At 39.4% G+C, this 17,818-nt stretch overlaps 1 protein-coding gene across 1 annotated transcript; it reads right to left on the minus strand.

The window, feature by feature from the left end:
- Window positions 1-13,168: 13,168 nt before the first annotated feature.
- LOC107794928 (vesicle-fusing ATPase-like) lies at window positions 13,169-17,132 on the minus strand. The gene is made up of 9 exons (XM_016617488.2): window positions 17,127-17,132; window positions 16,121-16,287; window positions 15,938-16,043; window positions 15,756-15,855; window positions 14,401-14,519; window positions 14,229-14,311; window positions 13,993-14,126; window positions 13,474-13,646; window positions 13,169-13,373 (listed from the first exon to the last, which is right to left on the minus strand). Exons 1-9 carry the CDS (start codon window positions 17,130-17,132, stop codon window positions 13,353-13,355), a joined length of 909 nt encoding a protein of 302 aa, XP_016472974.2. The 3' UTR covers window positions 13,169-13,352.
- Between the last annotated feature and the right edge of the window lie 686 nt (window positions 17,133-17,818).

Raw genomic sequence — 17,818 nt, forward strand, 5'->3', positions numbered from 1 at the left:
TTATTGCCACTTGCGGAGTTTTCCTACAACAACATCTACCAGTAGAGCATTCAGATGGCCCCCTCTGATGCATTATACAGGTGGCAGTGTCGTTCGCCAGTTGGATGGTTCAACACGCGTGAGGCTCGGTTTTTGGGAACATATTTAGTATAGGATGCCTTGGATAAGGTCAAGATTATTCAGGATCGACTTTGCAAAGCTCAGTCCAAGCAGAAGAGTTATGCCGACCGTAGAGTTTGTGAAGTTGCATTCATGGTCAGAGAGAGGGTTTTGCTCCGGGTTTCACCCATGAAGGGTGTGATGAGTTCGGAAAAAAGGGCAAGCTGAGCCTTAGGTACATCAGACCTTTTGAGATTCTTCAGAGAGTGGGTGAGGTGGCTTACAAGCTTGCATTTCCACCCAATTTATTAGCAGTCCATCCGGTGTTCCATGTGTCTATGCTCCAGAAATATCACGGTGATCCGTCCCATGTGTTAGATTTCATCTCAGTCCAATTGGACAAGGATTTGATTTATGAGGAGGAGTCGGTGGCTATTCTAGCCCGGCATGTTCGATAATTGATGTCTAAGAGTTATCCTACAGTTTGAGTTCAGTGGAGAGGTCAGCCCGTCGAGGCAGCTACTTGGGAGTCCGCGTCGGACATGCGTAGTAGATATCCACACCTTTTCACCAGTCCAGGTACTTTTCTATGTCTGTCGAGGACAAATGGTTGTTTTAGAGGTGGATTGTGATGACCTGATAAGTCATCTAGAGTTTTAAACCCTAATTCGGTGTTTCTAAGCCTCCAATAGCTTTTTAAGCCTTCCTCGATATGCGTTCGCTGTTCAGGTATTTTTTCGGAAGGCTTTTATGTTAAAAATTGGTAAAATATGAAATTTTACCTTAAAATCTATTTGAGTTCACTTCAGTCAACATTTTGAGCAAACAAATTTGGATCCATGTTTTGATGGTCCTGGTGGGTCTGTGTCGTGATTTGGGACCTGGGCGTATGCCCGGAATCAAATCCGGAGGTCCCTAGCTCGAGTTATCATTTTTATCGAAATTTGAAGTTTCAAGGCTTAGTGAATTTCAAGGTTTGACCAATGTTTAACTTTGTTGATACCGAGTCCGTATTTTGGTTCCGTAACTCGGTATAGGTCCATTACTATATTTATGACTTGTCTGCCAAATTTGGTGAGAAACAGAGCTGGTTTGACTTGATTCGACCGTCTGGTGGTTAAAATAGAAGTTCTTCAGTTTCTTGAAAATTTCATTTGATTTGGCGTTTGATTCGTAGTTCTAGGTGTTATTTTGGCGATTTGATCACACGAGCAAGTTCGTATGATTTTTTAGACTTGTGTGCATGTTTGGTTTGGAGCTCCGAGGACTCGGGTGAGTTTCGGATAGGCCACAGAGTGAGTTTGGACTTAGAAACGATGTTGGTGTGCTTCAGTTCTGGTGTAAGTGTCTAACCTCACAATTGCGAGGTCAGTGTTAGCTATTGCGAAGAACCCAATTTCCTGCTTGGGTTGTAATTGCGAAGAGGGGTGGATCAGCCAGGGTTCGCATTTGCGATCAAAGGGGTCACAAATGCGGAGGACCACAATTCGCATTTGCCAACAAATCATCGCAAATGCGATGATAACATATCAGGTCACAATTGCGACATCTGCGCCTTGTCAAAAGCTGAGTTAGATGGGAATTTTCTCATTCTTTCAATTTTTCAAACCTAGAGAACCCTAGAGGCGATTTTCCCCAAATCCCTTCTTCCCCAATTCATTGGTAAGTGATTCGAACCTATTTTCTTTCAATCTTCCATTACAGTTCATAAGATTTCAACCTAAAACTTAAGGTTTTCATGGTGGAAATGGGGGTTTGGGTAGAATTAGGGATTTTTGTAAAATTAGAATTTAGACCTCAAATTGAGGTCGGATTTTGAAACAAATTTCATAACCGGACTCGGGAGTGAATGGGTAATCGAGTTTTGGTCTGAATTTCGGGTTTGGACCAAGCAAGCCCGCGAGTTGACTTTTGTTGACTTTTTCAATAATGGCCTAAATTGAACCTTTTTCATTCGTGGGTAGTTCCTAAGGCTTATTTTGAATTGTTTAGTTGATAATTTGCTAGATTTGGTTGGTTCAGAGTCTTGTTTGAAAGGCAAAGTCGTGGTTGAGCTTTTAGTTGGTCTTTGGAGCAAGGTAAGTGTCGTGGTTAACCTTGACTTGAGGGATTAGGACTTGTTTGTCTATTCACTACATGTCTAAATTTTGGGTACAACGTATATGTGAGGTGACGAATACTTATGCATTGTTGTTGGGTCAAAGCATGCAGGTGGGCCCTATTTCTTGTAATTTATTTCTTTCTTTGATCATGATATCCATGCTTAGACTAGTTAATTGATAAATTGATCGTTCTTTCCGTAATTATGAGCTATCTGTGATAATTGAGTATTGTTTCTGAAGTTGAGATTGGTATTGTAAAACCATTGTTGACGTAAGACTTGATATTGCTTATTCCATATCCCTATTATTATATGTTCATTATTACATGGTAAGGGAGAGTGTTAAAGTACGAAGGGTGATGTCGTGTCGTACTTGAGTGTTAAAGCACGAAGGGTGATACTGTGTCATATCTGAGAGTTAAAAGCACAAAGGCTGTTGTCGTGTTGTATCTATTAATTCATGATGAAATTTAGAGTAAAAGCACGAAGAGTGATGTCGTGCCGTATTTATCATTTTATGGTGAAATTGAGAGTAAAAGCACGAAGGGTGATGTCGTGCCCTTATTACTATTTCATGGTGAGGCTGAGAGTAAAAGCACGAAGGGTGATGTCGTGCAGTTTTATTCATTATGTTCGTTTATTTTGTTGGTTAAGGGTTTATGGATTGTTTCTTATTATAATTCCCTCTTGTAGTTACCGTATCTTGTACCCCTTTCGCATATCCCCTCCTAATAGTACTTGTTAATTCTTTAATTGTTGTAATGTTATACATATATTTCTGTCTGTACAGGTTTATTTATGTGTGTGTCCTGTCATAACCTCATCGAAATTAGGCTCGACACTTACGGATTACATTGGGTCTATTGTATTCATACTACACTTCGCACTTCTTGTGCAGATTTTGGTACTAGTCCCAACTGTACGTGAGGTGCATCAGTTCGGATTAGCATTTGGAGACTCGAGGTAGATCTGCTGGTGTCCGTAGACCTTGAAGTCCCCTTCCATTTCCCATATTTACTGTTCTTTTCATTCGAGAAAGTTGTATTTATTTCAAACTCTATTTGTAGAGACTCTAGAAGCTCGTGAACTTATGACTCCGAATCCGGGTTGTACTTAGTTATTATTCGGTTTCATTTCAGTTTAATTGGTTTTACTTATTTGAAATGATTAAAATTGGCTTAAAGATCCTCTAACGTTGGCTTGCCTAGCAAGTTAAATGTTAGCCGCCATCACGGTCCTGAAGGTCAAAATTTCGGGTTGTGACAAGTTGGTATTAGAGCACTAGATTGCCTAGGTCTCACAAGTCACGAGCAGACGTAGTAGAGTATGGAGGATCAGTACATAGATGTCTGTACTTATCTTCTAGAGGCTATGAAGTTTAGGAATAATTTCACTTCTATTCTTCTCTGTCGTGCAATGTTATTCTATCATTGCTGATTGAACTCATCTATTCTTCTCCTCCCGCAGATGGTGATAACATGTACTGCATCTTCAGCTGGACATCAGTCGAAGCCCCAGTGGAAGCTCCTCTTAGGGGCAAAGGACGATGCCGAGGTCGCGCTAGAGGCCAAGGCAGAGGCAAAACTCGAGCAGCAGCACCAGCAATGGAGCCTCAAGTGGATTTTGATGAGGAGGTTTTAGCTCAGACTGTACCTATTGGATCAGCTCAAGTACCAGAGGGGTTCATTGCTACCCAGTACTTCAGGACGCTCTAGTCCGTTTGGTGGGTCTTATGGAGAGTGTGTTCCAGATCGGTACTTTCTCTGTGGCACCAGCCGTCTCTTAGGTTGGGGGAGGAGCATAGACTCCCGCTACTTACACTCCAGAGCAGATGGCTCCCCAGTATCATACAACAGTAGCCCTACTAGCTGGGGTAGTTCAGCCGGTTATTTCGGCACAGGCCGGTGATAGGCCCACCATGTCTTCTGAAGGCTTATTGAGATTGGACAAGTTCACCAATCTCTTCCCAGTTCGCTTCAGTGGTGCACCTTCTGAGGACCCACAGGATTATCTTGTCCGCTTCCATGAGGTGTTGCGGAACATAGGGATAGTTGAGACCAATGGGGTCGATTTTGCTATTTTTTCGATGAGGGGTTCCGCCAAGAGGTGGTGGAGAGATTATATGTTGACTAGGCCAGCTAGGTCGCCTACTCTTACTTGGGACTAGTTCTCTCAGCTCTTCCTAGAGTTGTTCCTCCCTATCACATTGAGAGAGGATTACGACCCACCGTTCGAGCGTCTCCAGCAGGGCAGTATGACTGCTACTCAGTACGAGACCCATTTTGTGGACCTAGCCCATCATGCTCTTCCGGTACTTCCTACTAAGAGAGAGAGGGTGAGGAGGTTTATTGACGGACTCGCTCACCCTATCAGGCTTCAGATGACCAAGGAGACTGGGGGTGAGATATCTTTTTAAACGGCTGCCAATGTCTCCAGGCGGATCGAGGTGGTTATAGAATAGGAGAGAGGGCAGAGGTCTGATAAGAGGCCTCGCTATTTTGGTGCTTTCAGTGGTGCCTCGTCTAGAGGTAGGGGTACTTTTGGTAGAGGCCATCCTCCCAGGACATTTCATTCAGCGCTCTAGGCATCCCATGGTGCTTCAGGTGGTCGCGACCCTCATATATTTCATTCTGATCAGCTAGGCCTGAGGCTAAGTCATGTGGCGTTGTTATCACAGGTATTGTTCCAGTTTGACATAGAGATTCTTCTATTCTATTTGATCCAGGTTCTACTTATTGCTACGTGTCATCCTATTTTGCTTCATATCTGGTTGTGTCTCGTGAGTCTTTGAGTGCTCTTGTGTATGTATCCATACCTATGGGAGATTCTATTATAGTATATCATGTCTATCGTTCGTGTGTGGTTACCATTGAGAGTCTCGAGACTAGCATGGATCTGCTACTTCTCGACATGGTTGACGTTGATGTCATGTTGGGTATGGATTGGCTGTCACCTTATCATGCTATATTGGATTGGCACGCTAAGACGGTTACCTTAATCTTGCTGGGGTTTCCCCGATTAGAGTAGAGGAGACTCCTGGCCATTCTACCAGTAGGGTTATCTCTAATGTGAAGGCTCGACATATGGTCGAGAAGGGGTGTCTAGCTTATTTGAATTATGTCCGCGATTCTAGTGTGGAGTTTCCTTCTATGGATTCAGTACCAGTTGTTCGTGAGTTTCCAGAGGTGTTTCCTGCAGATCTGCTGGGGATGCCACATGGCAGAGATATTGACTTCTGTATTGATTTGGCTCCGGGCACTCAGCCCATTTCTATTATGCTATACCGTGTAGACCCACTAGAGTTGAAACAATTGAAGGAGCAACTGTAAGATTTGCTTGATAAGGGCTTCATTAGACCTAGTGTCTCGCCCTGGGGTGCGCCTGTGTTATTTGTGAAGAAGAAGGATGAATCGATGAGGATGTGCATAGATTACCAGCAGTTGAACAAAGTCACCATCAAGAATAAGTATCTATTTGCCAAGGATTGATGACTTATTTGATAAGCTTCAGGGTGCCAAGGTTGTTTCGAAGATTGATTTGAGGTCTGGCTACCATCAGTTGAAGATTAGGGGATCCGATGTCCCTAAGACAGCTTTTCGAACTCGATACGGGCATTATGAATTTCTAGTAATGTCATTTGGGTTGACAAATGCCCCAGCAACATTTATGGATTTGATGAACCGGGTATTCAAGCCCTATATGTATTCTTTTGTGATTGTATTTATTGACGATATCTTGATCTACTCCCACAGTCGAGAGGAGCATGAGCATCATCTTCCGATTGTACTTTTGACTCTGAGTGAGAGCCAGTTATATGCCAAGTTTTCAAAGTGCGAGTTTTGGTTGGACGCAGTCGCTTTCTTGGGGCACGACTTATCGGCAGAGGGCATTCAGGTGGATCCTAAGAAGATTGAGGCAGTTCACAAATGGCCTAGACCCACTTCACCTACGGAGATCCGGCGTTTCTTGGGTTTGGCTGGTTATTACTGTCGGTTTGTGGAGGGGTTCTATAGTAGCCCCATTGACCAGGTTGACCCAGAAGGGTGCCCCGTTGAAATGGTCAAACGAGTGTGAGACGAGCTTTCATAAGCTCAAGACCGCTTTGACTACAACACCAATGTTGGTGTTTCCCACAGGTTCAGGATCTTATACGGCATATTGTGATGCATCTCGTGTTGGGCTCGGAGCAGTATTGATGCAGGATGGAAGGGTGATCGCATATGCATCGCGATAGTTGAAGGTTAATGAGAAGAATTACCATGTTCACGATATAGAGCTGGCATCCATTGTTCATGTGCTGAAGATCTGGAGGCATTATCTTTACGACTTGTCGTGCAAGGTTTTCACGGATCATCAGAGTCTACAGTATTTGTTCAAACAAAAGGATCTAAATTTGAGGCAGAGGAGGTGGTTGGAGCTATTGAAAGATATCACCATCTTGTATCATCAGGGGAAGGCTAATGTGGTGGCCGATGTCTTGAGTAGAAAGGCAGTGAGTAAGGGCATCCTTGTGTTCATTCCAGTCGGTGAGAGACCGCTTGCATCAGATGTTTAGGCTTGGGCCAATTAGTTCGTGAGGTTGGATGTTTCAGAGCCCAGTCATGTTCTAGCTTGTACAGTCGCTTGTTCTTCTTTGTTTGAGCGCATCAGTAAGCGGTAGTATGATGACCCCCATTTGCTTGTCCTTAGGGACATAGTGCGGCACGGTGGTGCCAAGCAGGTTACTGTTGTAGATGATGGAGTTTTGAGGATACAAGGTCGTATTTGCGTGCCCAATATAGATGGACTTTGTGAGTTGATTCTTGAGGAGGTCCATAGTTTCCGGTATTCTATTCATCCGGGTGACGCCAAGATGTATCAAGAATTTCGGTAGCATTACTGGTAGATAAGGATGAATAAGGACATAGTGGCATATATAGCTCGGTGTCTAAATTGTCAGCAAGTAAAGTTTGAGCATCAGAGACCTGGTGGTTTGCTTCAGAAGTTAGAGATTCCTGAGTGGAAGTGGGAGCGCATCACTATGGATTTTTGTTGTTGGACTCCCATGGACTCAAAGGAAGTTTGATGTCGTATGGGTCATTGTGGACAGGCTGACCAAGTCAACGCATTTCATTTCTGTGGCAGTTACCTATTCTTCAAAGCGGTTGGTTGAGATCTACATCCGCGAGATCGCCCGTCTTCATGGTGTGCCCGTGTCTATCATTTCTAATCGAGGTACGCAGTTCACCTCGCACTTTTGGATATAAGTACATAAGTTTGGCACGCAGGTTGAGTTGAGCATAATATTTCATGATGGACGGTCAGTCCGAGCACACTATTTAGATATTGGAGGATATGCTCCGTGCTTGTGTTATAGGTTTTGGGGGTTCCTGGGATCAGTTTTTGCCACTTACGGAATTTGCCTACAACAACAGTTACCAGTCGAGCATTCAGATGGCCCCCTATGAGGCATTATACGGGAGGCGGTATCGTTCGCTAGTTGGATGGTTTGAGCCACGAGAGGCTCGGTTGTTTGGTATAGATTTAGTACAGAATGCCTTGGATAAGGTCAAAGTTATTCAAATGCAACTTCACACAGCTCAATCCAGGCAGAAGAGATATGCCGACCGTAGAGTTCGTGATGTTGCATTCATGGTCGGATAGAGGGTGTTGCGCTGGGTTTCACCCATGAATGGTGTGATAAGGTTCGGATAGAAGGGCAAGTTGAGCCCTAGGTACATCAGACTTTCTGAGATTCTTCAGAGAGTGGGTGAGGTGGCTTACAAGCTCGCATTTCCACTCAGTTTATCAGTAGTCCATCTGGTGTTCCATGTGTCCATGCTCCGGAAATATCACGGTGATCCGTCCCATGTGTTAGATTTAAGCTCAGTCCAATTAGACAAGGATTTGACTTATGAGGAGGAGCCGGTAGCTATTCTAGCCCGGCAGGTTCGACAGTTGAGGTCTAAGAGTTATCCTTCAGTTCGAGTTCAGTGGAGAGGTTAGCCCATCGAGGCAGCTACTTGGGCATCCGAGTCGGACATGCGAGTAGATATCCACACCTTTTCACTAGTCCAAATACTTTTCTATGTCCGTTCGAGGACGAACGATTATTTTAGAGGTGGAGAATGTGATGACCCGAAAGGTCATTTAAAGTTTTAAACCCTAATTTTGTGTTTCTAAACCTCCAATAGCTTCTTTAAGCCTTCTTCAATTTGCATGCGCAACCCGGGTGTATTTTTGAAAGGCTTTTATGTTAAAAATTAATAAAATATGAAATTTTGCCTTAAAAATCTATTTGAGTTGACTTCGATCAAAATTTTGAGAAAACTGACCCGGATCCATATTTTGACAGTCCTAGTGGGTCCATGTCGTGATTTGGGACCTGGGCGTATGCCCGGAATCGAATTTAGAGGTCCCTAGCTCGAGTTATTGCTTTTTATTGAAAATTTAAAGTTTAAAGGCTTAGTAAATTTCAAGGTTTGACCAATATTTGACTTTGTTGATACCGGGTCCGTATTTTAGTTTCAAAACTCGGTATAATTCCATTACTATATTTATGACTTGTCTGTCAAATTTGGTGAGAAACAGAGTTGGTTTGACGCGATTCGGACGTCTGGTTGTTAAAATAGAAGTTCTAAAGTTTTCTTGAAAATTTGTCGTGCCGTATCTAGTGATACATGATGAAATTGAGAGTAAAAGCATGAAAGATGATGTTGTGCCGTATTTATCATTCTATGGTGAGATTGAGAGTAAAAGCATGATGGGTGATGTCGTGTCATTATTACTGTTTCATGGTGAGGCTGAGAGTAAAAGCACGAAGGGTGATGCCGTGCAGTTTTATTCATTATGTTCGTTCATTTTGTTGGTTAAGGGTTTATGGACTGTTTCTTATTATCCTTCCCTGCTGTAGTTACCATATCTTGTACCTCCCAATAGTACTTGTTAGTTCTTTATTTGATGTTATGTTGTACGTATATTTCTGTCTGTATAGGTTTATTTACGTGGGTGTCCTGTCATAGCCTCGTCACTACCTCGATGAGGTTAGGTTCGACACTTACATAGTACATTGGGTAGGTTGTACTCATACTACACTCTGCACTTCTTGTACAGATTTTGGTACTGGTCCCAGCTGCACGTGAGGTGCATCAGTTCAGATTAGCATTTGGTGACTCGAGGTAGATCTGCTAGCGTCTGCAGATCTTGAAGTCTCCTTCGATTTCCCCTATTTACTGTTCTTTTCATTTGAAACAGTTGTATTTATTTCAAACCCTATTTGTAGAGACTCTAGAAGCTCGTGAACTTGTGACTCGAGATCCGGGTTGTACTTAGATATTGTTGATTTTTATGTCATTTCGTACTCCGTTTTAGTTTCATTTCGGTTTAATTGGTTTTACTTATTTGAAATAATTAAAATTGGGTTAAAGATCTTCTAACATTGGCTTGCCTAGCAAGTGAAATGTTAGGCGCCATCACGGTGCAGAAGGTGAGAATTCCGGGTCGTGACCGCCCTAAAATACAAATTTAATTGATTTGACATAGTGGTCCAATTTTGGGTTAAACACTTCTATCCGAATATGTCACAATGAACTCTTCAATTTTTCTAGCAGAATAGCCTAATAAACACTTCTACTTGTCCTGTTTTATCATCCCGATCCCGATACTCTGCGAAGTTTCATCCAGACACTCGTAGTTTTTAAAACACATTACTTTAAACCCCTCCAGCATCGCGTGTTCTTCAAACATACGATGTGGATGACACATCATAGTCCACATCAGATTTTTAATGACACATCATTCTTTTTTTAACTTTAATTTCAAAAATTTAATTCTTTTCCTTTTTTTTTTGCTCTACTCCTCCCCCACCCTTGGCCAACTATTGAAAACATCAAACATGACATCTTTCGTCTTACATTCGTCTCTTTGATAGTCAAACATGTCCCTCCGTCAAAGAACCTTTACCAAAAATCAACTTCGTTAGAGAACTATAAGCTTGCAATGGATCCCTTAAATTAGTTTAAACTCGTTAATCTGAGATCCTTAAACCAAGTAGCTGAAGCTAAGAAATCTTGATAGATAAGCTGCTTGAGCACAAGGGGGGGGGGGGAATCAAGACCTCAGATAACCAAGAGGAATAAGGAAATGCAAACAACTTCTCTGCAATTAATGAATGGATATATTATAACATTTTTCAAAATTTGAATCTTGGAAAGAGGAAAATTTAATCCTACAGCCTGCATATTACCATCTTTACCGGCGGTAGCACCACAGTGGACAACTAAACTGGATCTCCAACACCTCACCATAAACTGCCCAAAAAATTAGATTTTCAGCTTCTCTCATCAAATAAAATTCCACCATTAAATATCCATTCCACCACCTGAGAATCTATTAGTTCTTAAATAATTGTTACCCAAACCAGATTCAATACCGCCAATAGACATAGATCTAATTCATCTTAGAAACATCAATGGCGATTGCTCTTAAAAAAAATTACTATTTTTTTCTCAAATATTGACTGAAGGTTTGTGAAAATGGGTAGGAGAATAACGGGAAAGGAATAAGGGGAGAAAGAGAAAAGAAAAATGGAGGAGGGGAATAACGGGAAAGGAATAAGGAGAGAAGAGAAAAGAAAAATGGAGGAGGGGTGGGGAAAGAACGGGAAATGGGAAGAGTAGAAAGAGAAAAAGAAATGGGGGGGGGGGAAGGGTGGGGGGAAGAAGAAAGAACAGATATATTTTATTTTTTATTATATTATTTTTTTTGTCTTTTACTTTTACTTTTACTTTTTATTTTTTCTTCTTATTTTAATCATTTTTAGTCTAACTTTTTTATGTTTACTCTCGTTATACGCGTGAAGTTCACGTATTTTGTCCAACTCGGTCATGAAGTTGCCACGTATGCTTGGTCAACGATAAGAGAAGTTTAAAGTAATGTGTTTTAAAAACTAATAGTGTCTCGATGAAATTTCGTAGAGTATCGGGACCGGGATGATAAAACGGGACAAATAAAAAAAATTATTAGGCTATTCTGCCATTTTTTCTAGCGCTCACATCTTGGTAATACAATGAAAATTTTCATATACTCCATATATTCGATGACAATGATTTGTTTTCCATCAGTGAAATATATTTTCATTATTTAACCACTCTAAATAGATAAGCATTGCAAAGTGAAGCGCAAATATTGATTGTTTACCGCAATAGAGTTGGAAAGATAGACGTTCCATCACTCGCAATCGCATATTCCTTTCAGGCCAATGCCCTTAAATTTGCCCTTTATTTGTCTTTTTTTCTTCTTCTTATATTTTAGGATGGGGTCAACACAAATGTGGTAGCTCTAGCAAAAACGTTTTTAACTTTATTTTTTGTTTTGTTGATATTAGGACTGCATATTACTTGAAAACCCCATAGGGCCTACAACCCATTTTTCTACTTGAAATCATAAAAGGAGACTTCGGTTATAGTCAACGATTCCAACTTGCAAATAATCACGAATTATTTGTCAAACGGTCAAAAGAAGAATTTCAAAACAATAATTGAGTGTCTATCGCACGATTGGATTTGGTTAATTGCGCCAATAAACAAGGTAGAACTAGCCATCAGCCTTTCTGTATGAGAATTTTCATACAGAAAATCACAAAAAACATTTAGGACTTAAAGCTATATATGTTAATGACAATATAAAGTTTTGTTACGCTATCAACGTAAATCAAAAGTTAGTCACCATTTTTACATAATTACCGGTTAATGGTTATCATAGAAAATTACCAATAATGATCTTATAAGTGATCTAATTGCATAAATATTTTTTATACCAACAATGTATGTAAACTCAAACATCAATATCGAAGCTCATGTCAAGACTAAGTGTACTATACAAGGCAAATCATGGTACAATAGCACAGAAAGTCTGGCCAATATCCAAGCCTTCATTGACTGAAACTTCTGCAGATATAGCTGTGTTTAACAAAAGCAACAACAATCCAGTGGAATCCCACAAGTGGGGTGTAGAGAGGATAGTCTGTACGCAAACCTTACCCTTACTCCAGAGGAGTAGAAAGGCTGTTTCCGATAGATCCTCGGCTCACGGTGATGGTAAAAGACAGTGGAGCAGTAACATCAAATGTCAATTAAAGTGCAGAATCGAATTTTCAATTTCAGTTTCTTTCGAGATTCATATATACACTAGTGGGCATATATGCGGATCGGATTCAAGCTACAGAAGGAAGGGGAAAAGTATCCTCCTGGTAACAATATGTAGTGCTCATCGGTATTTATGAGTGGTTAGGAAATTTCACTAATCTAAACTTTCATGCTATGAACCAGTATATTTTCCTTTAGACTTTCTGCCTCAGATGTACCAAACTTGTTCTCTTTGATTTCCATTTCCTTTTATAAAGTCCTATCAGTAGCCAGCTACAACCAAGGATTTCTTTGAGCAGAGGCAGATATTTTCTAATCGTCACTCATTGACTACGTAATTGAATTACTCTTGACACACCATAAAAGTCAAATGTGATTAAAATAATGTGTCAATGATTTCGTGAGCATCACACGAGTAGCTGCAACTCTTACTCGACTAATATGCAGCACTAGAGCCAATACATTATATCCTCCTACATTAGCTTGCAATGTCAACCTCTCATCAACCATGACAGGAACCAATCTATTTTTTAAAAATAAAGACCATGAAAGGAACCAGTCTTAAACCATAGGATCTACAGCTAGTATATCCTGATATGACTATATGAGTGCTGCAAAGCTGCAAACTTGATGGTAAAAATCAAGCTAGTCAAATTCAATATTAATTTCGAAAATTTTCTTTACCAAGGACTTTTATAGTTAGTAGTATCAGCTGTCAAACAAGCTTGAACAGTCGATATCAGTAAAGAAGAAATAGATATCTAGCAGTAACACAAACACACAAAAGATATACTCGCAACCCGGAAATACAGATATACTTGTGTCTCACCATAATGAAGTCGTGAAATATTTCAGTAATCTAAACTTGAGTAGCAGCACAAAAATGTTTCAGTAATCTAAACTTAAAACATAATAAGTCTGTGAACTATTGAAACTTAAAACTTGAAATCTAAAATCCAAAAGAACTGTAAGATGAAAACATGATAAGAGTACTGCAAGGCCTCTAACTTTGGTGAATGACTGTATTTTCAGCCCTTAGCACTACAGTCCTGCAAAAACATATTGAGCAGAGAGAACATATTTTAGAAGTCTTATAATAGTAAAGTACCAATATAACTCTTTCAAACAGAATAGAAGTTTAAATTTTACCTTTGCAGTTCTGAGAGCAACAACTGCCCTATAAATATCCGGCGCCACAACTATAATAGCTGCCCAATCGGTTTTGGATATATCCGATTTCACATGACGATCCATCGCATTGCAGTATGCAGTCTGAATTAATGCCTCGAGATCAGCTCCGCTAAATCCTTCTGTATCTGTAACTGCATATTGAACATGTATTTACTCCCTGAAAACTTATTTTCTTAGAGCACAATATCTTAAGATACAAAATATTACTCCCTCCGTTTCAAATTAGATGAGGTAGTTTGACTGAGTACGGAGTTTAAGAAAAAAACAAAACAAGACTTTTGAAACATGTGATCCTAAAAGTTTAAGGGGCAAAAGTTTGGTGGGATCATGACATTTGTGTGGCTATTTATTTTTTAACTGAATGCTATAAAAGTTTTTTATTAAGAGTAAAGTGGGTAAAATATGTCATTCTTTTTGGAATAGACTAATAAGGAAAGTATATTATTTAAATTGAAACGGAGGTAGTATTAAACTAACCTATCTTCTGGAGTTCCAGATGTGGATCTATCATCCCCCTCCATTGAAGTCTCTTAACATTAATCCTCAGAATCTCCAGTCGTCCCGCTTCATCGGGAAGACCAATTTTCAGATGTAACTCGACTCTACCCGGCCTAAAATCAAATCATATTATGTTAAAATTAACTAAAGTTTATTGATATAGAGGATAGTAGAGGGCTAAGTATTGGATCATGATAAGGAAATAAAAAGTATACCTCGTCAATGCAGTGTCAATTAAATCTATCCTGTTCGTCGTCCCAATTAGCAATATATTGCTTAAGCTAGTGTATCCATCAATCTAGCAAGAAATTAATAATTAGGCATAATATAGAGAGCTTAGATTAAGAAAAACGAATGCATAGAGAGACTAGAGTGTTTGAGGCCCACCATAGTGAGAAGCTGGTTCACAATCCGATCACCCGTGGTGTTAAATGGATTAGTTCCTCTTTGCCTTGAAATGGAATCTAACTCGTCAAAAACTATCACATGCAGAGGACTCTCCTCACCTAAACAAAAAAAAAGCGTCATATAGAGAGTCGATGATAAAGGTGATCGGATTTTGAATCAAAAACTGTAATGTACAACTCAATGATTACAATCAGTAACTAAGAACTAGAACGAACTCCATTGATATCTATAAGCACATCTTAATTCTTAAATGATAAAGAATTGGATTAGGAAGAGAAGAGAGAAGGAAAGAGACCGAGAGAGAAGGGAAGGGAGATATAGCCACAGAGAGAAGGGAGAGAATTAGGATAGGAAAGATTGAGAGAAAGGGGAATTTTTCATATTTTCATTCTTGGTCCTTTACTTATGTGGCTCGAATTATTTATAGGCTGGTGTTTAAACTGATTTCCCAACTAATTTCACTAACAACTAACTAATCTTGATTTCCTAATTACTATTTCTCCTGTACATGACATTCCCCACTGCTTGAAAACTGCCTTGTCCTCAAGGTCAATGTTGCAGTCACTTTCATTTGCTGAAACAACTCTTTCACTTGATTCAGTAGATCAAACACCATATTGGTAGCTTCAACTTCGTAACCAGTGGAAAAGACAGAATAAAAACACTCAAACATGCTGGAAATTGTGATATCCACATTCAGAACCAGAGCAACCTGATTATCCCAACTGAGAGCACACACTTACTATGAAGGAAAGAATTGAGTCCTTAGACAGGATAGAGCTGCGAGCGGACACCTCGATTATATTACCTCCGGGATCAAAGATCAAAATTGGTTTTGTATTTCCCCTTTTAGAACCATAAGCAACAGAGAAACATTTGCTTGACAGGAGGAAAGACATTCATGTAAACTTCCATGGACTATGAGTCTATCAAATATCCAGAGACACAAATCTTCATCATGCACTGCATTTAGCAGAGAACTGATTAACCTTATGCTTTGAGCAACATCCAGGCTTGGTATCCCCAAAGGATAAAAACTCTCATCGGCATATCCCCAATCAACAATCATTTCTAAATTTGACAGCAGACTTCTTTTCATTGTATCATTTGGGCAAGAGGTCAACCAAAAACCAATAGTGTTACACCGTTAAGTTTGATTTCCTTCTCTAGTGTGGTCCTTCATTAATGTGGCTCGAATTATTTTATAGACTGGTGTTTAGACTGATTTCTCAACTAATTTCACTAACAACTAACTAATCTTGATTTCCTAGCTACTATTTCTCCTGTACATGACAAAAACTACAAACTAATCTAAAGCAGACTAAAATACTTACCTTTTGCTTCAAGATCATTAATGGCTGAATAAAACACCTCCCTTATCTTGGCCTCACTTGATCCTGTAAGTTGACTAAATATTTCGGGTCCTCTGACAACCTGAAAACAAAGTCAAAGGCTTTAAAGAAAGCAACTGATTTAAAGAAGAAATAATTTTCCTGAAATAAAAGCATTCACAAACCTGTAATTTTCCATTGAGAATTTTCGCAATGGCTCGTGCTATCGAGGTTTTTCCCGTTCCAGGTGGCCCATGAAGGATTAAACCTTGTTTGTTTTTGAAGCGAATCCTACATTAGAAAAACACAAAAATTTTGTTACAACAGACAAGTTTACATTAAAATGGAGAACAAATTAAAAAACTTACTCTCTTGTGATGGCACGTGGTATAAAGCGAGGGACAACTAGCATGGAGAAGATATGGTTGAGTTCATTCCCTAGACCCCCAACTCCCAAGGATTTCATTTCAGCGGCAAGATCACGAACATCGATATCTCTTCTTAAAACCTCTTTGAGTTCTTTTTGACCACTTACCTATCAAGTGACTCAGCATTGTTAAAAGCAATTAAAAACTCATATAAGAATGCACTGAAACTTCTTTTCTCAAGCTTAAATGTTAAAATATCATTTCTTCTAGCACTATATATGCAGTTTGTGAAGGGTCTCCTCCATATTACACCCTCTAGTGTCATTTTAGTCATCTTCGTCTCTCTTTCTTCTAGATGCAAAGAACATCAACATTCAGATTTAGAAAAAAACTTAGAATGAACTAACGGAGTTTCCCCCTAAAGTAAAGATTTCTACTGTAAACTTAAATCAACCTTTGGGATACTAGTCTGTAACAAAGAGTACATTACTTCTTTCAGATAGAGGCTATAACCAATGAAAGTATGAGATGTAAGATAAAAAAACTTAACAACTCATGAAGCATATTACTTATCGGAATAATCCACATCAGAAAAGAATTTCTACTAAAACCCCAAGGAAGACTGAATCTCCAATGTGCAAGTTAAACAAGTCTTTTATCGAGTTGACTGTTGTCATGTGAAGTTTCAGAAAAGAAACAGTGCAAACTAAAAGGAAGCAGAAATCTACATGATTCTAAGAATTCTTCAGTGCCATTTGAACTTTACTTCACTATTCAAAATCAGTTAAATTGCACAGCTAGTACATCACATATCAAAATCAAATAGAAAAAACTAAATACATTCTAAGAAGTACTCATACTAGTAATAAAAATAGGTATGCTGGTGCCAAAATTTACAGAAGCTTGAAAATCTATTAAAATGCAGCTAAAAGAATTAGTAACTATAGTACAGTAATTGTTACTTCGTGGGTGAGCAAAGTAAAAACATTAACATTTAGCAGCACACCTGCATACTATAATTATAAATATTAAGCTTTATTTTGGTTAATAGACATTTAAGCTGGTTCCAAGTTATAATGAGCTGACGGAGTTTTCCCCCCTAAGGTAATGATTTATACCAAAAACATAAACCAAACTACGGCATACTCGTCTGAAATAAAGGGTACATTTACTTGTTTTCAATAGAGGCTATAACCAATTAATGTATGACATGCAGCATAAAACTCTTAACAACTCATGAAGCATGCTACTTATCAGAATAATCCATCAACAATTCCTAAGGTCAGCATGTCAACAATCTTCAGAAAAGGGCTGATCTTAGCTCCTTCGGGCAGCAAACTCCAACACAGGTTCCATCAAAGGGACTACCGCGATTTCACGTGCACAACAATGTACATCGTGCACAACAATGTACATACAAACAACATTTGAAGATGGATGGTAGATACTCAGCAAATAAGATTTGGAAAGAACTAATTTTGCATAGTTAACACATGCAGTGGCACAAAACAATGCTATGGAGCCAAAAGTCAGCAATCATGACTAATCAATAAATGAATGACTGACTAACAAAGAAAATATACTCCACTATCTAATAGATATAACCATCATTAAAGATGAACATATGATGACCCAAAAAGTCATCTTATGTTTTAGAACTCGAATCTGCACTCTTAAGCCTTAAAAATCTCATTTTAC

The sequence above is a fragment of the Nicotiana tabacum genome, chromosome 12 (genome assembly GCF_000715075.1).
Source record: "Nicotiana tabacum cultivar K326 chromosome 12, ASM71507v2, whole genome shotgun sequence".
NCBI classification, from domain to species: domain Eukaryota; kingdom Viridiplantae; phylum Streptophyta; class Magnoliopsida; order Solanales; family Solanaceae; genus Nicotiana; species Nicotiana tabacum.